Source organism: Carassius carassius, chromosome 21 (genome assembly GCF_963082965.1).
Source record: "Carassius carassius chromosome 21, fCarCar2.1, whole genome shotgun sequence".
Lineage (NCBI taxonomy): Eukaryota > Metazoa > Chordata > Actinopteri > Cypriniformes > Cyprinidae > Carassius > Carassius carassius.
Window position 1 is genome coordinate 30,525,979 of NC_081775.1, and position 26,454 is coordinate 30,552,432.

The 26,454-nt window shown below is 34.5% G+C and overlaps 2 protein-coding genes across 8 annotated transcripts in view; one reads left to right on the forward strand and one right to left on the reverse strand.

Annotated features, from left to right (window-relative positions):
- The window catches only part of LOC132098121 (endophilin-B2-like), a 320,795-nt gene that overhangs the window by 291,558 nt on the left and 2,783 nt on the right, over positions 1-26,454 (reverse strand). Inside the window, exons 2-12 of one of the 7 annotated variants that reach the window (XM_059504274.1) lie at positions 23,470-23,611; positions 21,175-21,303; positions 17,977-18,110; positions 17,812-17,904; positions 15,528-15,590; positions 14,818-14,841; positions 13,826-13,915; positions 13,425-13,525; positions 12,114-12,128; positions 11,826-12,036; positions 7,718-8,899 (exon numbers count right to left, since the gene is read on the reverse strand). In XM_059504274.1, coding sequence (XP_059360257.1) covers positions 8,792-8,899; positions 11,826-12,036; positions 12,114-12,128; positions 13,425-13,525; positions 13,826-13,915; positions 14,818-14,841; positions 15,528-15,590; positions 17,812-17,904; positions 17,977-18,110; positions 21,175-21,303; positions 23,470-23,611 — 1,110 coding nt within the window. In that variant the 3' untranslated portion in view covers positions 7,718-8,791. Of the gene's footprint in view, positions 1-7,717; positions 8,900-11,825; positions 12,055-12,113; positions 12,129-13,424; positions 13,526-13,825; positions 13,916-14,817; positions 14,842-15,527; positions 15,591-17,811; positions 17,905-17,976; positions 18,111-21,174; positions 21,304-23,469; positions 23,612-26,454 lie in introns of those variants that run through there. The other 6 variants (XM_059504273.1, XR_009422838.1, XM_059504276.1 and 3 more) reach the window with 6 other exon arrangements.
- On the forward strand, positions 998-6,302 carry LOC132097259 (proline rich transmembrane protein 1B-like). The gene is made up of 4 exons (XM_059502884.1): positions 998-1,145; positions 2,741-3,207; positions 5,165-5,293; positions 5,388-6,302. The coding sequence occupies exons 1-4, from the start codon at positions 1,136-1,138 to the stop codon at positions 5,532-5,534; spliced, it is 753 nt and encodes a 250-aa protein (XP_059358867.1). The 5' UTR covers positions 998-1,135; the 3' UTR covers positions 5,535-6,302.

Sequence of the window (26,454 nt, forward strand, 5' to 3'; positions counted from 1 at the left end):
ATGGGTCAAAATTATAGATATTTTTTATGTTCTAGTCTTTTTAATAACAAAGATAAAATAATGACAAAGATTTTTATCTTCTCCCACTTTCGCCTAAATGTCTGCCATATTTTTTTATATTTTGTTACCTTAAAGTAACAGGCTTTGTCTTTATAATAGGGAAATTAGTTTGACTGTAATGCTCAAACAGCTTGCAAAATAGAAAAACCAACACAACAAGGAATCGTGATAAAATCATATTTCTTAAAAAAATCATGACATTTTTGCCATATCACCCACCCAAACAAACCCATACACCCTGCTCATCCCCCCAAACCATATATATAATGTATAATGTAATGTGTGTGTGTTTGCATGTATATAATGTAGATGTATGCACCACATATGCACATGCGCCTGATGCGGATGACAGCAGATGTGCAACCGTTCCTGCATCAGTTTTCATCAGTGCAAACTGTAGAAGCTTGATTTTGCATTACTTGGCAATATTAAACACGAAGCTAAGTAAACTGATAGGTTGCCTTGGGAAAAAAGTGCTATAAAAATATACATTGACTTAATTCCAGCAAATGCTACACAGAATGCAAAAAGCTGTGCTACTGTTAAATTAAATTAATCACTTAACTGAGGCTTTTATAATGCACATATGGAAAAACCATGTAAGCAGTGCAACAATACTGAAAATCAAGAGTAAACCAGAGCAATACAAACCTAGAGAAGACGTGTGTGCAGAAAAGAGATAAACAGGAAAAAAAGTGATTTTCTTCCTCTGTACTAAAAGTTAAAAAACTTAAATGCCCACTAAATAAAATGCATAACTTGTCTTAATTTGAATTAAATTTTTATTATTGTTACATTAAATTACTTTATGCATGGCACGTTTGTTTACAATAACAGATCAACACGTGCCTGTATGTTCACAAGGACACTCATAAACGCACGCACACGGACTCAGTCGTCAATTATTAAACAAACATGATACTGTTCAGCGAGAGAAAGAGATCACACAAGCCACAGCCATTTCACACACACACACACACACGCACAAACACACATCTGATCCTGAACGTCGATACACTCCCGCTGGATATTTCTTAGGATTTTTCTGCATCCTGATGATCTCTGACCATCCCTGATGGACTCAGGTAAAGAACGGCCTTCATCATTCATGCACAAACTGATGAAAAACTTCTGTTTATCGTCACGTCAGAGCGGTGGCGAGGCTGGAAAACGGCCAAGAATTTAGCTATTGCTTAAATGCATCCGTTTATAAAACACACAAACAGGAAGACCGAAAGAAGACTAAAATGAAAACAGCAGATATGAAACGAGAACTGCTTTTGTTTGAGCCAGTGTTATTTTAGTATCATTGATATAGTATTACAGTCTTTTTTAAATATTGTGAATTAGATTAAGTTTCGTATTTTCTGTTTTCACTTCAATTTTACTTAAAAATAATTGTTTTTGTCATTTTAATTCTTTTTTTAAATGTCTACATTTATTAATTTTTATTAATTAGTTGACGTTTCTTAGTTCTTTTAGTACTTCAACAAACTAAACAGAAATGTTGCCTTGGATAATATCTGAAACAAAACAAGTATTTTTTTATTTCAGTCAACCTATGTTTTATTTAAAATGATGAAATTATTAGTTAAATTTAGTTTGTTAACACTAATAACCCTTGTTTGACCATGTCTTTATGCAAAACAGCTATGAAGTAAAAAAACATTTTATTAAACAGCAAAAATATTTTAAATCTACGAAAAACTGAATAAATGCTGCTCTCAATAAATGCATTAAGATTACAGCTTGTGAAATGGTTCATTATGTCTCTTTAAAAAGAAATCTGTTTTAGATTAGCTATTTATAATATTCAGTGCACTCTTACATTAAAAATAAAGAAAGAAATTCATAACATCTCTGCTACTCTAGTAAGAGAATCGCATGTTTATGAGTGTTTGTTATTTCTAAAGTGTGTCAGTTCAGCTGAGAATGAGAAACCTCTTCATAAATTTCCTTTTCTGAGCATTAAAGGGTCTTGAATATCATGAGTGAATAATTGATGGGCTGTTGTGGAGGTGAAGGTTTCTTCCCGAGCTGAGTTTCCGAATGGAGAGTGAGTTTCAAATAACTCTCAGGTGGAATATTACTGTGATGTGTGTAGCAACAAAACAAATAACAGCCTCAGCAAAAGCATTCTTATGCAATTACCAAAGATATCACTCAAACTCATGATCCTGGTATAAGTCAGAATTTGACATTTGAAAAAAGTTTTGGGTGGATTTTTTACTTTTAAGAAATAAATACTTTTATCAACTAAGGATGCATAAAATGTTTTTTTTTTTTAAATGTGAACATTTATAATAAAATATAATAATATTTATTTCAGCTGTTTATTTTATTTCAAGTAAAACATTTTATGGTTTTGATTTTAAGTAATTAAAATATGGATTTTTTTAAGTTTTAAGTAATGATAATTGATTGTGTCTTCATTAAAAACTATTATACATTATAAAACGTTTTATTAAACAGTAAAAATAATAAAGATTTCAATATTGTCTCAATTCAATATTATCTTATTTTGAATTTTAAATGCATTTTGTTTTATGCAAATAAATGCATCTTTTGTGAACAGAAGAAAAAAATGCTAAAATTCTTAAAAAATCTTGCCGACCCCAAACTTTTGAATGGTAAAAATAACAGTACCCTTAACCTTCCATCTGTCTCTCCCGTTCATCAGCCGCTCCTCCGAACATCCCTGATGACCGAACTCATCCAGGGCCTCTCGGCCTCCAGGAGGCTCATGATTCCTCCAGACAAAGGGAAGCCACGACATTACCCAGCGTTCCTGCATACGACTCGGTCAGCATCCTCACCGCTGGCCCATTGAATGACACTGACAGCATCCAAACATCCCATCATGCATACGACACGGACAGCAACCGCACCCTAAACCCAGCATTCGACACGGACAGCACCCACACCCTGCACCCGCCGTACACGAGCCCCGCTGGAGGAGACGCCTCGACCAGCAGCGTCCCGGCCAACCCTCCTCCATACAGCCCACCGGACCCCAAAACTGTCTACGTCATGTACCCACAGTACCCAAACCAGCCCGTCATCGCCTGTCAGCCCGGAGCCAATCTACCTGGAGCTTTCTACCAGCCCTCCTTCCTCCCGTCGTCCACTTACCCGTCCTACACTATAGTAAGATCCCGCTTCACCTCTGACACTGATTAAATCAAAGTCTCAAGCAGAAACAATACTTTCAGTGCTGGGTAGTAACTGATTCAGACCCGGTTCTACAGTGTAGAGGGTGACACAGTCTCCCATCCGAATCCTAAGAAAAAAAACCCCGTCCTCTCCCAAACCCAGAAGCATGACTCCCATTCCCTTCCACTCCATGCTGTTCCCTTCCACTCCATCTGGAATCTGAGGGAGCAAAAAATCTGAATATTGAGAAAATCATCTTTAAAGTTGTTCAGATGAAGTAGCAATGCATATTACTAATCAAAAATTAAGTTTTTATATTTACAGTGGGAAATTTACTAAATATCTTCATGGAACATGATCTATACTTAATATCCTAATGATTTTTGGCATAAAATAAAAATCATTTTGACCCATTCAATGTATTTTTGTCTATTGCTACAAATAAACCCCAGAGACTCGAGACTGCTTTTGTGCTCCAGGGTCACATATAATAATATAATTAACGTCTGACTTCATTCTGATTATGATTTTCGCGGTTAAAAAGTGCATGGCAAAGCCTTCTTCTTTTCTTATATTTTATTGGTGGTTGGCATTGGCAATCAACCTTGGTGCATTACCAGCTGTTACGGTGTGGAGCTCGTCATTCACTTAACCAGCCGCACCAACGCAAACAGGAGGAGAGCATAAAGAGCAACTAGAATTACGTATTTATTATTTAATATATAAAAAGGTATATCTGTGTGTAAAGTTGGGTATCATAGTGTTATTAAGAAGAATTAGTGAATTGACATTCAGCCAAGTATGGTGACCCATACTCAGAATTTGTGCTCTGCATTTAACCCATCCGAAATGCACACACACAGAGCAGTGAACACACACACACACACACACACACTGTGAGCACACACCCGGAGCAGTGGGCAGCCATTTATGCTGCGGCGCCCGGGGAGCAGTTGGGGGTTTGATGCCTTGCTCAAGGGCACCTAAGTCGTGGTATTGAAGGTGGTGAGAGAACTGTACATGCACTCCCCCCACCCACAATTCCTGCCGGCCTGGGACTCGAACTAACAACCTTTCGATTGGGAGTCCGACTCTCTAACCATTAGGCCACGACTTCCCCATAATCATTAAGAATCCCGGTCCCACCTACTCCCGCTGACATTTTTTTCCAGTCCCGTTCCAATCATGTGATTCCAATCCCGCGGGATTCCCCAAAAAATGTCAGCCTCTACTACGAGGGGAGCTAGAGAGTACAAAGCACCCTCAGTTAAAGATTTTGTGTAATACTTGTAGCAGTGTAGCTGACATTAACTTGCTGAATAATATGCATTGAGTAATATGAAGAATACACTTAAAAATGGTGTATAAACTATTCAGAAACGGCTAGCAAGTTTCACAATTCGTTAAAAGAAACGGCAAGTAACACATTGAATTAAACGTAGAAATTTTGAAATGAAAAAACCTGGAACAGTATTTTCTTGCAAAACCTACTCAAATAATGTTTAAAAGCTTTACTTACAACATTTTATTTTGAGTGTATTTGTCAAAATTTATTTACTATTTTATTTTTTTATTTATATAAATAACATTCTCAAACTGCATTTATTAAAATTGCTTAGAATCAGCTAATTTCCTTCTGTAAATATATCTAAATTTTTGTTTATTATTATGCTTTGCTAAGGACTTCATTTAGACATTTTTAAAAGCCGATTCTCTCAATATTTAGATTTTTTTTATAGTTGTTTCTCAGCCAAATATTGTCATATCCTAACAAACCATACATCAATGGAATGATTATTTATTCAGCTTTCAAATAATGTCTAAATCTCAATTTCAAAAAAGTTGACCCTTATGACTAGTTTTGCGTTCCAGGGTCACTGGAGCTTCATATCTAGTCATAGTTTTTTTTATTCTTGCTGTTTGAATGTTAACGTCCAACACTTGATTTCAGTACATGAACGGGCCGCCGCTGGGAGAGGAGCACCCTCCGTTACCTAAAGATTACCTGGTTGAGTCTCTGCTGGTGACCATCTTCTGCTGTCTCATGAGCGGCCTCGTCGCTGTCATGTACTCGTATGAAGTGAGCACCTGAAACACAGCGCATTAGTACAAATACACCAGCATACTAATATTAGACTGAAACTGATTAAGGATGACCTTTGACCTCTTTACAGACCCGTGCGGCGCTGACCAGAGGTGACATCCGTGAAGCGGAGAAAACATCCCAGAAGGCTCGTCTGCTTGTCATGTTCAGTTTGATGTTCGGCATATTTATTTTTGTGGGCTGGATTATTTATGTAGTTACAGTGCTCTGTCCATAGAAACTTTCTCATGCTAACTAAGTATGCATTTATTTAATCAAAAATCTGTAAAAACTGTTAAATATTATTACAACTTAAATAACTGTTTTCAATTTGAATATATAGTCAATTGTAATTTATTTCAGTGATACAAAGCTGAATTTTCAGCATCGTAACTCCAGTCTTCAGTGTCCTTCAGAAATCATTCTAATATGCTGATTTGTGCTCAAACATTTCTGATTGTTATTCATGTTGAAAACAGTTGTGCTGCCCAATATTTTTCTGGAAACTTTAATGCATCCCAGCTAAGTAAAATTATTAATTTCTATCAAAAAAATTAATCTTACTCACCTCAAACCTTTAAACAGTAGTGCAATTGCTGTGAAGATACTAATTTTATAGATGTTGTTTGAAGGTGCACCATCACTTCTTTTTCTTAACTGTTATTTTAAAATGTGATAAATAGTAGTAAAAGTCATGAAAACTCACAACAATGAATGTATGGGAACTATACCAGTCGAAACGTCATTCAAACATATGACTGTGAAAAATGTTGGAAAAGCACACAGAACTGAAAAGCATTGAAAGGGACTTCCATTAAAAATCACAAAGTGTGAGATTCAAACATTAACGTCTTACATTAAACAGGTTCACCCCTGATTTATTGCATCATGTTCTATGATACTGTATGTACTTTCAGATGATAATCATCGATAGTTTGTATTTTTCTGTCACTCGTAATAAACCTTGTATTTTTGTTGACTTAGTTATGTAAAAACTACCATTATCTATGAATGTGAACATACTGAATTAGATGTACAGTCTTTAAATGTTTATAAGAAGCATTATTGTGTGAAACCTAATGTGTTTATGTTGCTCTGAATAAAAAGTAACCCAAAAATGACAACACTTTTTCATGTCTTTAAATGATCAGTGAAGACCTTGAAAACAATATATAGCAATAAAATGGCTTTTATTACATTACTAAGCTTGATTCTCTCCACGTGGCTTGAAGAGTCGCCAATAAATACAATGAAGAGCAAAAGAGAGCTAAAAAAAAACCACCAGCATGTGAAAAAAAAAAAAAACGCCAGCAAAATGACCAGCAAGAGCTTCCTCTCAGAAGAAGACACATGACCACGTTGGCTTAAATGGGTTAATTTCTACATAACCCATAATGATTTACAATAAAGTTAAAGAAGAAAACAGAAGTAAAACATTAAATACTGTACACTGAACAAAATATCTAAAGAATGTTTAGCTGCACTTTGACACTAATATATCAAATAAAGATGAAGCTATGAAGCCTAACTCTAAACCTAAAAAAGGTTTAAAATAAATAAAAAATAAATATATGAATAGGTGTCATACAATACAGGTTGTGCAGTGCAGTTCATTATGGCATAAATAAATCAAGTATGGCTTACATCAACACACATCGAGCAAACTTGTGTATCAGAAATGATGTATAAAATTGTATTATTGTTATTACTATTATTAAGTAACAAACAAAGCAGAGCAAAACACATTTAAATCAGTAGATGAGACTAAAGAAATAGTTCAGGCAGAATGAAAATTTGCTAAAAACTTCCGAGATCTAGATGAGTTTGTTTCTTCATCAGATTTGAAGGAATGTAGCATTGCATCAGTTTCTCATCAATGGAATGGGTGCCGTCAGAATGAGAGTCCAAACAGCTGATAAAAACATCACAATAATCCACAGCAATCCAGTCCATCAGTTAATGTCTGGTGAAGCCAAAAGCTGCATGTTCAAAAGAAACAAATCCAGTAAGACTTATATATTTTTGCTTAATAATAATAAAAAGTGGTCTGGTCTGAATCAGGAGAGAAATCTGGCCAGATCAAGGACCGTTTACAGTCCAAAACAGCCTTATACATGGGTGGACTGTCGTACGAGAGATGGACTTTGTCATTGGAGGAAGCGTTATTATAGACTATATTAACTCATATTTTGACAGGAAGCAATGATTTAAAGTTAAAAAATGTCTTTATGTATTTGTTTCTTACAAACAGGCAGCTTTTGGCTTCACGAGACATCTACTGACGGACTATTTGTGGATTATTGTGATGTTTTTATCAGCTGTTTGGACTTTCATTTTGACGGCACCCATTCACTGCAGAGCATCCATTGCTGAGCATGTGATACAATGCTACATTTCTCCAAATCTGATGAAGAAACACATCTATGAGTTAAATAAAGAAACTCATCTACATTGGCCTGAAAGTGAGGAAATTATGTGCAAATCTTCATTTCTGGGTGAATGATTCCTTTAAAAGAACAATATAGTGTGGCGAAAGCACATTTCAAAACAAACATAGTTACAGTAAAACTCTGTAAATCAGTTCAAACTGGGCATTAAGATGGAGATACTGCATATGATTGTCTAATTAAAGGAGACTTCAAAATAATTCTAACTCAAGTGGCACTTAAAGCAGAGCAACTGTACTTTTTCTGAGCATGAGCAGGTATTATTGCACTGTCAAGTTCTTCATGCAAGAAAGACGAGCGTTATGAAGACTTTGAGGCTGGAGATCAACATTCATATTCTGATCTCTATCACATGGTCACTATTGCAGACATTATTAGCTGTGGTTCATTACATTTGTTACATCTGTCCGCATGAGATGCAGTTAAGGCCGTGTTTAATTTAGGCTTACGGAGGTCTGCTAGAAAGCAAAGTTGCCAAACAGTGCAAATATGCTAGTGCTTAGACCTTTGAACATTTAATAGTGAGATTATATTTGTCTTCAGCTCTCAGGACAAGCTGTATCAAGATGGTTAATTGTATACTGAAGGCAGGAAAGTCATTCTGACTGACAACAGGACAGTTTTTAGTGAGGAAAACAGCCACATACAGTACATACATACATGTGATCATAATGAGTGGATGTTTCAGGCATTTCTGAAATTTGTTTTGCACTGGTGAGTATTTGTGTGATTTAATGATTTCAAAAAATTTGATGTTCTATGAATTATAATGCATTATTGATTCATTTATAAGGGTTTAATATTTAGTATTAGGAAGCAATGGATTTTAATATTACCAAGTGATATCACTCGTCCAAAATAAAATAAAAAATGGCAGAGACTTCTTAAATATTAAAATAAAAAATAAAAATGAAGCCCCATTGACATGCATGTAAACACACAATAGTTAGATTTTCATTTAAAGATGTATGCATGGGTTGATCTCATAAGTTTCTATGATTCTGTGTGTGTGTGTGTGTGTGTGTGTGTGTGTGTGTGTCTCGCCTCTCTAGCTCAACAGCTCCAGATAGGTAACAGGCACCCTCCCCTTCTGGTTTCCTCGCTCTCCAATCAGCCAATCAGAGTCAATTCCAGGCACCGTGTACACGGTGATGAGCTGACCGTCCAATCAGATAAGTGTAATTAATTCATTTAGAGTCTTTAGGATGCTTTTCAAGCCAACACATATAGCAAACAGTCTAAATATCCAACAATATTCAAATGAAATGGCTTAAGAGCAATCATCAGTTCAACCTATCTTTCACTGTAGCCAAATATATTCAAAACGTTTAATCCATGAACCAAAACAGATTAAAAATCTAGTTTGTGAATGTTTACATAACTGTTCACCACTATATTTACGATGTTTAATTGCACATTGCCAGCAAAATCATAGTCTATATACTTCAATATTCAAGGTATCAACCAATTTTACTGAAGAGAAATTTAAACAAGCCAAAATAAACTATAATGCTTTAATTCATCATGAAAAACCATTCACAATTCATTTAATTTTAACATTAAAGTGACATATGATGAACATTAAAATTAATGTAGTATTTTCAAGTGAGAATAGGGCTGGGTACCAAACTTCGATGCCTTTATGGTATCGAACGAAAAACTTCGATACTATGAGTATCGAAAAATTATTTATCTTTCGGTGCCAGATTTCGGTTCCAAAAGCCAAGCGGCGGTGTTTTTGTTTTTTTTGTTTTTTTTGCCAGGCGGCTGTGTCTGTGTGAGCTTGGTAGCATACGTGCATGTAAGGACCTAAATTCGCCATGATTGGCTGTCCACCACGTGACATGCGGGGAGGATTTCTGAAGATACTCGCAGTCACACAGCACAAGTGTAGTTGTTTTTTCTCAAAACGTTTCCGTTTTACAATGTCAAAGAGGTTTAAAGTGGTGCTACACTTTATAAAAAGTGGATGCCAGGTCAGCAAAGTGCAACATATGCGATAAGAGTATTAAAACCAAAGCCGGTGTTACGGTTTAACTGGTTACCGTGACCAACTTCCTGGTTTAAGTCTCCGCTGCAGATGTGCTGGAACGACGGCAGCAGATTCGGCGATTCTGAAAGCACAAACTGACGTGATATTAAGTGTCTAATAAACGCAGATATGCTCATTGCATGACTCTGATATTCTTGTAAAGATTACAAGTTATTAGTATGATCGCCCGTTTCGCGGCTGAAGTAAGTAGGATAAACAAAAAAATAAAAATAAAGTACGTCTGTGTTGGCGCGGGTTTCGAACACGCACTAAAAGACGGCACGCTGCAAGACGACAGTCACCAACCACCGATGTACACCGAATCAACTCTAGATCTCTGGATTCAAGACAGGACTCTCGGCGTCACATCGTGCAGCTGCTGAATCAAGGAAATGTGACCGTGTTAACTTGTGACCTGTGTTTACCTATTATGAAAATAAACCATAGCAGAACGATGACTACATTTTATGGTTCATGATGTTAAAGAACATTTCATACTACTGTGATGCTACTCCATGCTACTGTGGGTTAATTATAAACTAAAGAAAATGTACCATGTTTTTACTATGGTAAATATGAGTTAACGATAGCGTTTATAACTAACCCACAGTAGCCACAAATGTACAGTTGTCTGAGAAGTCATGAAATGTTCTTTAACCCACAAATACATGCATTTTATTTGGTTCAATATTAGCCTGTACACAATATAACATTTGTTTATTTATTTATTTATAATATGTTCATGTTGTGACAAAAAGGTTTCTCTTTTTTTGTTAATTTTGGCCAAGTTTGGATTGATACCAATCCTGAGTGTCTGCTGGTGCACCCCTATCCAAAAAGCACAACCAGTTGTATTAATAATGTTATCCTGAGTGTGAAGTGTTACCAGAATTTGTTTTAATTAAGGTGAAAAATAAAAGTTTTGTGTTTAATGTATTTGTGTTGATGTTGAAATGGATTTTAAAACATATGGTATCGAAAAAAGTATCGTTAGGAACCGGTATCGAAACTGAGGTATCGAAATTGGCACCGGATCGAAAGATTTTGAACAATCCCCAGCCCTAAGTGAGAATGAATATTCAGTGAGAAATAATTCATGGCGGGACTTCATTTTATTCATAATTTGACCGGATCATAAAAAGTTAGCTTTGATGAAGTAAATAAATGCTTATTATTGGAAAAAGGTTAAATATTCAACATTAAATAGTTTTAAAAAACCATCAATTCAACTAAACTGTTACAACAGCCAAAATATTTTAACATATTTAAAGCAAAATGCATTAAAAATCACCTTAAAATTTTTTTTTGTAAATATACAAAATATACGAATATTCAAAACATCACCCATTTTTATAAAAAAAATTTATAAATAAAACAAACTGGCCTAAATCAACTTATTATGTGTGACATGATAAACATGAATATTAATTAGAATTAATGTCATTTACAAGTGAAACAAAATATTAGGTAAGGGCTTAATTATATTCATCACAATTTGTTTGGATCAAAAAAAGGGCTAAATTAAGTAAATAATGTTTTTTATAGCAAACATTTTAAATATTCAGAAAAAAAATGTTGAAAATGAAACACTTCAACCAAACTATAGTCAAATATATTAAAAATGTTTAATGCAAGAACCAAAACACATTAAAAATCTACATAAAAAAATATCTTGGTATGTTTTCCAAAATGTTCCTCACTATTTTCACAATGTTTAATTTTACATTTCCAGCAAACTCATTGTAAATATATTAGAATTTTCTATATAAATCACCCATTTCTACTTTAATAAGTAAATAAATAAATAAACTATATATATATATATATATATATATTATGTGTACAAACAGTAATTTTAATTTAAATTAAATGTGGCGTTTTCAAGAGAAACAGATTATTCCATAAGAAATAATTTAGGATGGGACTTAATTTTATCCATCACAATTTGACTATATCATAAAATGTAGGCCTGGATATTATGCAATAATATTTTTCACAGCCCCTAACTCCCCATCAGAGCCATTTTATCTTCCATCAAACATCTGCTCACCTCATCGGCCCGCAGCGAGAGCTCAATGGAGTCTGCAGCGTCGTAGTCATACAGCACTTTGGCCTTGCGTGTGCCACTGGCTGGCGGCTGAACTTCTTCAATCTGCAGAGCATCTCTTTCCAGCGGAGATGAAGAGTTCAGCGCCAGGAAGGCAGACGGGTCCATTGGGCTTTTGTCAGGGAGGCAATTCACATCCAAAGAGTCGGGGCACCTTCTGAAAGAGAGGAGACTGATAAGGGCTCTGCTGACTAGTGTGAACACTAACAAGACGACAAACTCAAAACTCACATGTCTCCACTGCAACTGTGAGCAGACGGATGGGAAAAGTAAAACAGGTGTTTATAAGAATGACTGTAATGTCATGATTTACAAATCAAATATTTTAAAATTTATATTGGATGGATATGTGCTCACTCTCAAGCCACCTGAGACGTAGCCAAGTTTGTTTCACCATCAGATTTGGATTGCATCACTTGCTCAGTAATGGATGCTCTGCAGTGAATGGGTGCCGTCAGAATGAGAGTCCAAACAGCTGATAAAAACATCACAATAATCCACAGCACTCCAGTCCATCAGTTAACATCTGGAGAAGACAAAGGCTGCATGTTTGTAAGAAAGATCCATTATTAAGACATTTTTAACTTCAAATCATTACTGCAGTCTAAAACACGAGTCCATAATCCATAACGCTAAATTCGGTGAAAACTGGTCTGGTCTGAATCAGGAGAGAAATCTGCACAGATCAAGCACCATTTACAAGCCAAAACAGCTCTAAACATAAATGTGGCTGGATTCTGATGTGAGAGGCAAATGGAGATGGACTTTTTCACTGGAGGAAGTGTTGTTATGGATTATGGACACAGAAGTGACGGTTTTGAAGTAAAAAAATGTCTTCATGATGGATTTGTTTCTTACAAACAAGCAGCTTTTGGCTTCACAAGACATTAAATGATGGACTGGAGGGCTGTAGATTACTTGTGATGTTTTTATCAGCTGTTTGGACTCTCATTCTGACGGCACCCATTCACTGAAGAGCATCCATTGATGAGACACTGATGCAATGCTACATTTCTTCTCATCTACATCTTGGATTGACTGAGGGTGAGTAAATTTCTCATCAAATTGTCATTTTTTTAGTAAAATATTCCTTTACGGAGCACCAAGTCATATTTTCCACTCTTAAGTTTTCCTCTTAAATAAATCTTTAATTTAACAGTTAACACTTTACAATAAGGTTCTATTTGTTAACATTATTTAACTATATTAGTTAACATGAACTAACAAATAATAATACTTTTACTGTTCAGCATTTATTAATTCTAGTTTGTTAATTTCATAATTTACTTAATACATCTTTCCAATCAGGTAATGCACTGTGAGCTAACCTGAATGAACAACCACTTTTATTGACAAAAATTAACAGGAAGAAATATAAAAAAACAGATAACTCTTCATATATTGCTCATGTTAGATAATGCATTAACTGTGAGACCTTACTGTAAAGTGTTACCATTTAATGCTCTATTTTTATTTTGGAAAAATGATCCAGTGAGCCAAATATCATTTTGCACACATGAAGGAAATCTGATGCATAAGCACCTGCCCAGCTCTCTCTGCAGCTCCAGCATGTACTTGTGACACTGGTTGTAATACATCGCCTGCGCTTCCACAAACTCACACAGGCAGCGCAGATGATTCACCTGCGCAGACAGAAAAGACGTCCTGTCACTTTAAAGCCCACAGCATGCTGTGCAAATGCAGGTTGCACTTCATTTGTTTGCATGCATGAGGATAATAGATATTTACGCAGATTCTTTTGAACAATGATTGTGAACAATGTTTTAAAATGCTTTTCTATATACTTCAAAGCATGCATATTGAAGGATTATTATGAAAGCCTTTAAGCCTATCCTGACAATGAGGGTTATCAGTTTGAAGTGGCTTGTTAACATAATGATATATTATTCAAACACACGCTTCTGTGTGTTAATGCGACTCACGTGTGTGCTGCTGATGCCCTCCAGGAGGAGTCTGGTGACCTCAGCCTGTCTGTCAAACTCTGTCTGAGCAACACGCAATTCATGCTCCGCCTGCACATGACAGAGGAAAAAAATCCAAAATTGACACCAGCATACGATTCATCTGCATCTAGAGTTGCATGAACACTATATGACTCTCTTAAGAACGAGTCAAGGGACCGAGAAACTGAATCTGAGGATACTTTCCAAAGTCAAAAAGGAAAGATTTTAAGGAAATAAGAAATATATTTTGTATTAAAAAGAGAAAAAGATGTTAGGACTACCATGACTTGTGCATTTGTGACATTATTTTCATGACTGAATTTTTATTTTCTCTTGTATTCTCAATTAATATTAATATATTCAATGTTTTTGTCATTATTAAAAAAAAGTCACAATGCTAAATAGAGTTAAGATAAATTCAGTAAATGAAAACTAAAAATTAAAACTATAAATTAAAATTTAATTAATATGCCCATCGGATAATTTGCAGTGTTATTTATTTATAATTTCCTATGTTCTTTTTATTGATATTTAACATTTTAGCAATTTTGTTGTGTTTCTAACATTTTTATTAGTTTAAATTAGTCCATAATTATATTTTATTAGTCTATAATTCTTTTTGATTTCATTTCAGCCTTAATTTCAGTTTAGTAAACTATGTTAAGTAAATAAGAAAATATCTCTTGGTAACTAGCTGAAAAATACAAAAATAAATAAATAATATTCTTACATGTTTTTTCTTTTATTTCAGTTCACGTTTATTTTTTCAAGTAACAAATAGTTTTTTTATGTTTTTAGTTTCAGTTTTTATTTTAGCTTTAGTTGGCAATAACCCTGCACTTAAGCGACATGTATAAAGTGCTCTGTGCTAAACCCGACAATTAATGACAACCGAACCAGAAGACAGTAACTAAACATTACTAGAGAATATATATAAACATCAATGTATATATCTGTCATGTCACACTTACTTTATCAAGCTCCTCATTCCAGAGCTGATCAGAAGAGAGAGACACAAACAGAAAGACAAGACAAGATAAAAGCACAGAGAGCATTACAATAAGAAGTGTTAAACTCAAGATGTGTTTGATTGAGCAGAACACAAAGGAACAAAATGTGATTGTTAATATAATTCAGAATGCTGACATCTCCAATGACCAAACTATAAATGATGAAAGTAAACATGTGAAATAATGTGTGATTAGTTTTGTTGTAAAGGTAAGTATTAGGTTGCTCATTTACATTCTTGATGCATGAGGATGAAGCATGTAGAAGAGTAAAGTTATGGAAGGATATTTCTGCCAGGGAATAAACAAACTAAAAAGGTCATTGTGACTCTTTTTTTTTTTAGAATCTAGCAAATGTAAGTTATAAACTCATACTTTCGGGTTTATGACTTTTTTCTTAGAATTCATAAAAGAGTAAACAAGAGTAAAAGAGTTTACATCTCGCAATTCTATTTTTTTGTTTCTATTACGGAACAAAAAAAATGATCAAAGGTATTTGTGACTTTTTCTCTCACAATGCTGACTTTGTTTTCTCTTTTTTTTTTCTTTATTCTGTCTTGGAAATAAGATTTCATATAACAGCATGTCAGAATAATGAATGACAGATTGTGTCTCTCATGAATATTAATACTGGAAATGTTATATGTGCTTGTGTGGAGGTGGGATGTTCTTACTGCAGATGCACTGGCAGACAACACATAATTACGTGGTCTTGTCTCTTGAAAGTCTGGAACAGCCTGAAACAGACAGGAACACACTTAAAGAGACTAACTGGCTCCATCTTCATCCGCTGCACTGGACTATAGGATGATAACTGCTGGGCATCAGGAGAAACTAAAAACAAAAATGATAGAAATATGGATTCTCTTCTAAAAGCTTTCATGCATCAGAACTACAGCTAAAAAATTTCAAAGATCAGAATAATGTATTTAAGTTTAGATGATGTTTAGCTAATCTTTAATGAAACGAAAATAATGAAAAAAAATCTGATCTTTGATCATGCTGAATGATGAAATAAAGATATTTATTTCAGACAATCTGAGTGGGTGTGGATTATGATATGATGGAAGAGATGATACACTTTCTGTTCATAGATTAGCCACTAGAGGACGCTGACAGAATAACTGTATTCTCTAGACTGGAGCATCAGCTTTCACTCTTGACAGAGGCAGGTTTGATTGATTTCTCTATACCAAACCCTCGATGTCGACTGTCTGCACAGGCCATAACTATCTCAGACAGCATCATAACTGAAATTAATCCTCAAACGTAACTGAATTTCTACAGGGGCTGAAACTCGGCTAATGCTCACAGCTAACTTCCAGTAGTTTATAGTTGCATTTTATTGCTAACTAAAATAAATAAATAAAATTATTTATTTATTTATTTATTAAAATAAAATAAAATAAAATAAAATATAATGAGAAATGTTGCCTTGGCAGCTAACTGAAATAAGCTTAAGTGTTAAACAAAACAAACAAAAAAATAATGAAAGCTAAATATGAAATATTAAAAAAGCTAATACAAAAGAAAAAGGCACATACAATTGCTAAAACCTAAACTAAAATTAAACTTAATTAATACAAATAAAAGACAAAAATTAATACTACAAAGCTATTTAAATAATAATAAAATAACACTGGCATGTTTAACATCCAACAAAAATAAACACAAAAATACAAAACATGCATAAGTAGTAGCTATGTGAAATTGTGTATGACACTTGCATATTTGACTTGTTGCAATAAAGTGAATTTTATATAGCCAGAACACTAATATTCTTAGTAATAAAATATATTTTAAAAATGAAGGGCATAACAACCTTTATAAATGAGGAATTTGAAAAATTAGAAATCATTCCCCCTACTTTTTAGGAGACATAAAATATATATATATAATTTATTAATTAATTAATAAAAATCTCTAAGCTTGTTGCGATGCATTCTGGAAATCTATATTTTAAAGGTTTACTCAGATACAAGAATTATATCATTCCAAAGAAGAGCTCATGAAAAATGAGGAATAAATATGAAAGGACTTTATGTCATTGTAAGTAAAAAGAAAAGCAGCATAACGTGCATAAGAGGAAACGCACTGCGATACTCACTTCTCCCTCACACTGTGAAGGTTAAAGCAGAAACACACAGTTAGTGCTCGATCAGCAGGTGAGAAATTACTCAATATTCACAACCACACACACAACAAACATGAGGAAAAGACCCATATCGTGTGATGTCACCAAAGAGTGACAATAAGGAAGGATTGAGAATCGAGAACCAGTTATTATTCACAACTAGTTACCTTTTTCCAGAATACCAAAATCCAATAACAGTTTGGAAATGTTTGCATTCTGCAGGACAGAAGATTGTAATAAAATACATATAATAAGAAGGGAGTCTTCAAGAAAATCGACTTTCAAGTATTTGATGGTTTTGCAGATTAACAAACTTCTGCAGTGAATGGGTGCCGTCAGAATGAGAGTCCAAACAGCTGATAAAAACATCACAATAATCCACAGCACTCCAGTCCATCAGTTAATGTCTTGTGAAGAGAAAAGCTGTGTTTGTAAGAAACAAATACATTGAGATGGGTATTTATTGCGTAACCATTTCTTTCTCCCAGTGAAAAAGTCGCCTGGTCTGAATCAGGAGAAAGATCTGTTTAGATCAAGCACTGTTTACAAAAGAGAACAGTCTAAAACCATTCTAAACAAATTTTGTTGCAAGAGGACAACAGCAGACAGACTTTTTCACTCGCTGAAGCGTTATTATTGATTATGGACTCATATTTTAGCCGGAAGCTACAGTTTAGTAAATAAACATTTTGATGGATTTGTTTCTTACAAGCACTGAACTTTGGCTGAACTATTCCTTTAGGAAAACTTTCATGTGAACCAAAATCAGAAATGCTAAATCCCTAATGATTCTGACCCCTAGAGAAAAGAGAAGAAGATCTTACAGCAGCTTTGGTCTCCGCCGCTTTGGCCTTCTTGAGTCGCGCTTTACAAGCGTCCAGATCCAAGCGCAGATTCTCCAGAAGTTTACGCTCTCTCTGCGAGGAGGACAACATTTTTCAAAATATCAGCATCAAGCTCAAATCTGTTAGAAAAAGAGTCAAACTCACAGAAATGGTCCTCCAGTCGCCCTCCAGAAAGTTGCGCAGGGGTGTGAGGAAGCTGATGGATGAGGTCTGCAGAAACTCTCTCTGAGCGCCGCCCAGTCTCCTCTGACAGTCGCCCACTTTGATCAGGGTGCTTCCTACACGGCCAAACCACAGACGAGTCACGAGTAAAACCCACAGTGTGGGCATAACTACTTCATTCCCACAAAATCCATTTCATTTCCAACACAGATACATTTAAATTAAGTGCATTAAATAACACATCTTGAAAAGAATTCTGCTGATCTGTAAAAAATAATCAGTTCAAAAATATCAATAACATGTTGCAGTAGAGTGGTGTATTGAAAGAATCTGGTGATATGATACTGCGATACTGTAAGCTAGACAATTTATTGGGATATTTCGCACTGCCTGGACTAACCTGAGAAATAGGCTTTTTTTAAATGCTGTTTGAGCAAAATAAACAACACATATGATACAGTTGTTGTCAGATTCCCACAAGTTGATATGATTTTTTAGGGTCTGAAATGTCTATAACATACATTGAATAAAAACTTCTCAGTGGTAGTGTAAAGCAACACTTTATTTACCCTGTCAAAAACAGGTCTGTTCACAGCGACTCGTTTCCTTGCATGTCACTTCAAATGTTAATGAGCTCAGCTCGCCCCGCCCCTCTCTTCCGAGCCGCTCTCTGAGAAGCGCTAAACTTTAGCCGCATGTGAAACTTGCTAACTAGCACGTTATTAGAAAAGGCGATTTGCAAAGATTCCTTTAAAAAAAAAACGTATACTCATTTCTTCTGTAGGTGAAGCTGAACAACCGTGAACATAGATGCATTTAGGTAGACTGCATTTAGACTCATGACAGCTCACTCAGGGAGGGTCTGTGATAAAACCAAAGCCTGACGCCACTGTCAATCAACAGTTACTTGATACGGAGATCTCACTTCCTCCAATATGGATTAGCGATTTTGATGACATCACACTGCACTTCAGCTTCTCATCAAACTTTCTACAAAGATGCTATATTTTATATCAATATGAGATTTTGACTGTCGTATGCTGTCACATGTGGCTTTACTGAGCTCAACGGCTCTGGTCCAAACTGTAACATAATATAATGTATAAACGAAAGGCTACTGGCTATTTTAAAAAAGTGGGCAGGACTGCTTAATATGTTAAGGGACTCCCTGTTTCAGTTGAAATGATGTCAACAACACCCAGAACAACGCTGCGTGTTTCAAAGCACTTCAGTGGACCTTTAAATGTATTTATGTGAAAACTATAACATAATTTATGGCCAACAACAAATGCAGTCAAAAATTAATCCACAAAAACTCCATCCGTTAATTTTACAAATAGACACTTCAAGGTTTTCTATCCTTTAGAGAGGCTGCATTAGTCCTGTACTTGCAGAGATAAACCACGTATGTCCACTGACTAACACTACAGCCCATCCCCAAAGCATGTGGTCAGTCACAGGACATTAATGAGCCTTTTAAAACCACTAAGTGCACTTTAGTTTGAGAACAGACAGCACACAGTTCTCTCTTCACTCTATGGATCTATTATCCATTTTTCAAATGGCAACCAAACACTGCAATAGAAGCATTTATCATTCAGGATAAAAATAAAAAATTAAAAAAACTCAGCACTGCAATTCATATATATTAACTTATTCATAGATGTTTACTAATATAATCTATGACAAACCATATTTAATGTTCTAGAGTAAAAATGATTTGTATAGCACTTTTTGCAATACAAACTGTTTCAAAGCAGCTTTAAAAAAAATCATGAAAATTATTATGTCATAATATCTTCATGGCTTATAGTTGCATTTAGCAGATTAGAGCTTTTCGAAAATATAATAATATAGTTAACAATCAAGCTTTTGAGGTCTGATATAAATAGTATATATTGTCCTATCTGAATATACTGTGTGGATACAGTTATTATAGTTAACTACCACTAAAACCATAAAAAATATTTCCATTACATGAAATAAAATACACTTTAACTGAAAAAGAATAGAAAAAAACACCTTAAACTTAATTTATTTCAACTAGATGCACTAAATTCTTGATGCACTAAAATAACTATGATTTTAAAAATACATATGTACAGTATGTATAAATGCCATATTTTTAAAAAAACAAAAAAACACACTGCAAAATTACTAAAACTTTACTATTAAAATGAACAGGAAAAAAAGAAAACTAATAAAAAAAATATTAAAGGGTTTATATAAAGGGTCATATTTTCTAAATAAGTGTATTTATTTTCTGCACAACTGTACGGTTAATTTCATTTTTATGTTTTAATAATCCATTTTTATTCAGTTTTATTTGCATTTAGCAATGTTTTTTCTTCCCAGCTGTGCACAACTCGATCAAAACCGAACTGAAACTCAAAAACAGGTAACAGGTCTTGTTTTGATCGCAAAAGACTCCTCACAAATCACTGCTTTGACTAATGTGTTTTCTAGAATGACTTTCTAATAGCTAAGAAAGTATCAAATGCATCCTTCTGTCTGGTTTTAAACCCTGAAGCAGAGCTTCAATACTATAGTTTCTGAGAATCAGGTTTACTAATATTGATAAAAATGACTTTAGATCACAGTTACGTCAATTTAATTATCATGTAAGAGGCAAAAAATAAATAAATAAATCAACTGGACGCCGCTGGTACTTCTACTTAAGGTTATAAAGGGAAAATCTCTGCGGAAGAATGCTGGCCAGGAAATGACATCACAGACTGCTGTGACCTCTGACACTATCGATCAGTCCGATGGGGAACAGAATGGAACATGCATTGAGATTTATTGGTTTGGCTGCTTCCACACAGCCTGCGGGGAAAAACCATCAGAGACTGCAAAACCAATCCAATCACACTGAAAACTTCAACATCACAATCGTGTTTCCACAATATATCTGCAAAAGAAGCTTTAGAATCACAAACAAAGACAGTGGCTCTTAATGATACTGCAGGGGATTGAATTAGATTAAGAGCATCATTTGAAAACCAAATCAATGGATTTGTCCTCGACCCAGGAGTTCAGCTCATTTTATTCTTACAGACAAAATAAATCAAGCATTCACTCTTGCACACAAAAAATGCACACATACAATGCAGTGTTGAGGCTTGCAAAGAATTTTAAAGTACAGATTGAAAAAAAAAGAGAGAGACATTGGATTCTTACCGTACGGGGTTTCTGCTCCAAACTCTTTGGCCGCCTCCAGCATGAACTGTCCTAAGATCTCTCCATTAGTGGGCCGCGGGGGAACCTTCCGGTCAAGCTTTTCATACAGGAACTCTTCGATGCGAGCACCTGGAGCACAGATGGACAGATACAGCATCATAAACAACTGGACAATAGCAGTCAAGATGTCACACTCTTGTCTTACTAAAGGAAAAAACATGATGATAATGATTTTAGTGTTTCAAAAATTACATACTTCAGCACTTTTTTAAAGAACCTTTACTTGGACACATAAATAAATTTGGAAGGACATTTTGTCAGCCCCTAGTATCATTTAAAAAAAAATAATTAGTAAATTATCGTTTTACTGAAAATATTATCATAGATTAATAATAAATGGATGGATGAATAAGTAAATAAATAAATAAATAAGGTTTCAAAGGAATGATTTTAATCACTTAAAAAATTTCATTTATTTTACATTTTTCAAACTAAAAGATGAAAATTAAGTGCTAAAAGATGAAAATTCCCTCAAATTTCTCTATTTTGGGCTTGTTCTCTTCCTAGACTTTTCATAAGATATTGACGTTACGATTATTAAGTTCTTGGTCATTTTTGAAGATTTAATGTACAATATGAAATTATTATAAAATACAAATATATATATATATATACACCCACGTGCACATACTACATTGTTATCATTCGCTATGTCATTTTTGTGGAAGTATTTTGAAATCTGTGCGTAGGACACGGGCAGCCGTTCAGCACTGGAAATGCAGAGCTTCATGTCTGAGGCACAGATAGCAGGAAGTGAACAGACGTTGGTGTACTGGCTGGCGCACAAATAAGAGTCCCTTTCCTGCGTGAGCGTACTGTACCGGTACGAGCCCTGAACACGAGTAGACCATGAAGAGATGTTCAGATCAACTTCTCATGTGTTGGATGAGAAACGAAACGGATTAAACTGTGACAAAACTGAAATACTTTTTGTTTTGTTTTTTGTAAAGAAGAACTTGCATACACGTTTGAAAAGCCAGAAGTAAACATCAGTTCTGTATAAGATGATTATTTTTATTTTACCTTAAAATTACATAGACTTTATTTGATTTAAAAATCACCTTCTGTAGCACACTGAAAAAAAGTTTTCATTCATCCAAATAAAACATTTTAGGGTAATGATCCACATCTATATTTTTTAACTTGAGACAATAGTTATTTATTTTTCATTGGCTCAAGTAAAAAAATATAATTTTTTTTAATTGGATGAATGAAACACTTTGCATCTTTGTTTTATTCGCACCGACATTATTTGATTTTAACATTTTGAAATAATATTTATATACCATACTTCTATTTAGTCTCACTGGTAAATACCTTTTTTTTTAATTAAAGCCAAATTTAAAAACTAAAACAAATACTGAATGCTGATTAAGAAACCTCTTATTGAATGTGTGTTGATTGTGTTGTTTGGACTGTAGAACTATGCAGTTATTGCATTTAATTTCACATGGTTACAGTTCATCTTTTCATTTAAGGCCAGTTCTATGTAGTTTCAACTCAATTCAAAAACAAAAGCTAAATGCTGATGTCTATAACATCTATGTTTGTACTGAATGTAGGCTACTTTCTGTGCAGTTACTGCTGTTAATTTCAGATGGTTATGGTTATTGTTTTCAATAGACAAAAGCCAGTTTGGCCTATTAAATACCAAATAAACATCTTGTGTATGCACACTTTCCTTCTTTCTTGTTTGTTGCTTAAAGATAAAAAAAATAAAAAAATCGGAAATCGGTATCGGAAGTTTGCTTGTAAAAACATTGGTATCGGAATCGACCATGAAAAATCATGATCGTGCATCCCTAACAAATATAATATATTTTTTTCTTAAATATAAACATGCATGTGTTTAAATATACATAATAAATATACACAGTACACAAAAACTTGGATGCGATCAATGACGATTAATAGTTTGACAGCACTAAGTATAATATTTTATATATAATACATAATATATAAAATATATTAATAATATATAATAATAATAATAAATTAATAAAAAATACTTTATTTGATCAACAAAGAATTTCTTTATTTCAGCGCCAAGATTTTTCTTTCAAAAAAAAAAACCTGAATGTTTTTATCATCATACACAGTTGTTGATGTTTTGATCAACATATTTATTCCAGATTGGGTTCAAGGTGCCACAGATGAAATATGGTTCAAGGCAGTCAGAAGCGTCCTGAACTGATTCGTGACTCAGGTGTGTCTGAGTCACCAGCGTCTGCTCACCAGGGTTCGGCTGAAGCACGACTTCAGTCTGTCTGTAGATTTTCTCAGTCCAGTTTTTGGTGCAGTCAGCTCTGGACAGCAGATTCTCAAAGTGTGCATCCAGCTCGGTCTTCTCAGCTTGTCCCAGTTTCTCCTCTGTAAACTAAAGCAAAAGAAACGAGATCAACAAGAACCTGTCATACTCCTGAGAGGAAACGCATCCAAATAATCAGTGTGGGGAAGCCTACTTTGGAAACGTAATAGGTTGCAGTTTACAAGTCACCCTATTTAACCCTCTGGAGTCGATTAATGCGTATACGCGTTATGAGTCATTTTCTCCTGATAACCCCAAAAATAACTTAAATTACACTCTCAGTTTTAATCGTACAAATAAGAGCAATACATCAATCGAATCTGTAAAGGGTGTACTTTTTTTGGATACAGACATAATAACAACAGAACTGTGTGCACTTATAAAATAAAGATAACAAACAAGGTGTGCTGTCTGCAGCCTTTGTCTGCGCCGATCTTCATTTACAAACACGTCATTAAAATGAACTGTAACTCCATGAATACTCAACGAAGAGACATGAGAGAGATATCTATAGAAAGCTTGACATGTCTACATTTAAACTAAACAGGTGCCACCGAAAACAGATATTCTGTGATAAAGTAATCCTTGTGAAAACAATGCGATGTCCGTTTTTCAAGTCTCCCTTCATTATATCTAATGTGACCACGCCCCCGCGCTGAACGCGCTATTCAGATTCAAACTGAAGCGCGCGGCTTGAATACGCCCATAACAGAAGAAAAAGCAGCGAGACTGTTCTTCAAGTTTTTTATTTTACTGTTTGCTTCGCAATGAGAGGAATAAGACATAATTCACCCCAAAAAGATGTGATGTGGTTGAGGATTTGAGAAATGGATTTCCTCAGAAAAAAAAAAGAATGAAGCACTTTATTCAGCAGAGATCATAAACATGAGTAAGTCTCTTATTATTTATTTATATACTTTTACTAGTTTTCACATAATGTCTAAACATTTTACTAGTTAGACTTTTTCCAAACTATAATTCCTGACTAAATGTATAATCAAGTGATATATTATGAAGTTTCAATAACAATATACAATACTATACCATTCGAAAGCTTGATGTAAATAATATAAATGTAACAAATAAATGTAACTGTAACAAATGTAACAAAAAATGGTGTTCTCTTAATTTATCCCCCCTAAAAAACCTGAAAAATATTCTCAGCTCTTTTCAACATTAATAATAATAATAATAATTAGGGATGCACTGATCATGATTTTTCATGGCCATTACCGATTTCCCTTTCCCTTTTTTTTTATTTTTTTTTTATCTTTAAGCAACAAACAAGAAAGAAGGAAAGTGTGCATAAACAAGATGTTTATTTGGTATTTAATAGGCCAAACTGGCTTTTGTCTATTGAAAACAATAACCGTAACCATCTGAAATTAACAGCAGTAACTGCACAGTAAGTAGCCTACATTCAGTACAAACTTAGATGTTACAGACATCAGCATTTAGCTTTTGTTTCTGAATTGAGTTGAAACTACATAGAACTGGCCTTAAATGAAAAGATGAACTGTAACCATGTGAAATTAAATGCAATAACTGCATAGTTCTACAGTCCAAACAACACAATCAACACACATTCAATAAGAGGTTTCTTAAGCCCTATTCGGACGGGATTAGTTTAACATAGGGACATGGGGTAAAGCAATTTTTATCAGAGCTTCTCTGTGATTTTAGTCCCGTCCGAATGCTCCATGTCAGTAATCATTACGGACAATGTCAGTAAAGATTACGGCGACTTTTACCTTCTGTAAAAAGGTCCGGAGAAATTACCTCAGGTAATACTAGTCCCGTGCGAATAGACCATCTGAAAAAATACACGGTAGTATTTCATCATTGCCTGTAATTTTGCGCGTTTTTTAAAATATGGAAGCGCTTGAAGAAGCATTCACTTGCTTTCTAGGCGGTGGAACAAATCAATGGCAAACCTCAAGTTTATCCTGCATACGACGACACAGACCATTAAAGAAAAGGTCACAAGCAGTTCTCAGAAGCACGGAACTTCTGTTTGTATTAAGTTAATTTCCAATTACCAACAGAATCCAATCATCAGAATGTAATGAATTGCATTAATAAATCGTTTAACTGGACTCAAATCTTTGTTTATATATCTTTATTTATATTATATAATATATATATCTATTATTATTATTATATAATGTATAAGGTACGTGTGTGTGTGTATATATATATAGTCAAACTTAAAAAAAAAATCAGACACCACCATCAGGGGCGTCGCTAGGCACGTGCAAGTTTACATTTTAACAATTTACTGTAATTTTTGGTTTGATTGAATGTGTATGCGTTGCAGCGTAGTATTAACATTAGAAAAACTTTTGCTGAGAACACAAAACTGACGGAGAAATCAATGTCGCACGCGACTGTGTGTTGCCAGGTCCGCAGCCTTCTGGCGGAGTTAATAATTGGGCTACTTTAAAACGACTTTTTGTGACTTGATTTTTTCAGTGGATTAAAGATGGAAGGATTTCGCTCATTATTTGTTGGTATTTGGGCTGTGGGTGGCCATTGGGATGGTTTTGGGCTAGTTTTTAATGACCATTGGGCTGGTTTGGTTACGCGGATCTGGCAACCAAAGCAGCGCACACAAGTGTAGGTGCGTGTTTGAGACGAGGGCGGTGACTGCGCTGCGTAATCGTGTTACCCCTCCCACTTCTGACTGTTTTACTGAGACTTTCTAATCCAGTCCGAATAGAACATCAATATTACAGACGTCCTGTGGTAAAGTTATATTACTCCATCTACCCCCGTAAAACTAATCCCATCCGAATAGGGCTTTAATCAGCATTCAGTATTTGTTTTAGTTTTTAAATTTCGTTTTAAATAATAAAAAAACTGGTTCTTTACCAGTGTCTTTATTTATAGACTAAATAAAAGTATGCTATATA

What these genes read in the sequence shown, in the direction of transcription:
- LOC132097259 (XM_059502884.1), top strand. An exon ending in CTTACCCGTCCTACACTATA is followed by an intron (nt 3,208 to 5,164) that starts GTAAGATCCCGC and finishes ACTTGATTTCAG; the next exon opens with TACATGAACGGGCCGCCGCT. An exon ending in CTGTCATGTACTCGTATGAA is followed by an intron (nt 5,294 to 5,387) that starts GTGAGCACCTGA and finishes ACCTCTTTACAG; the next exon opens with ACCCGTGCGGCGCTGACCAG.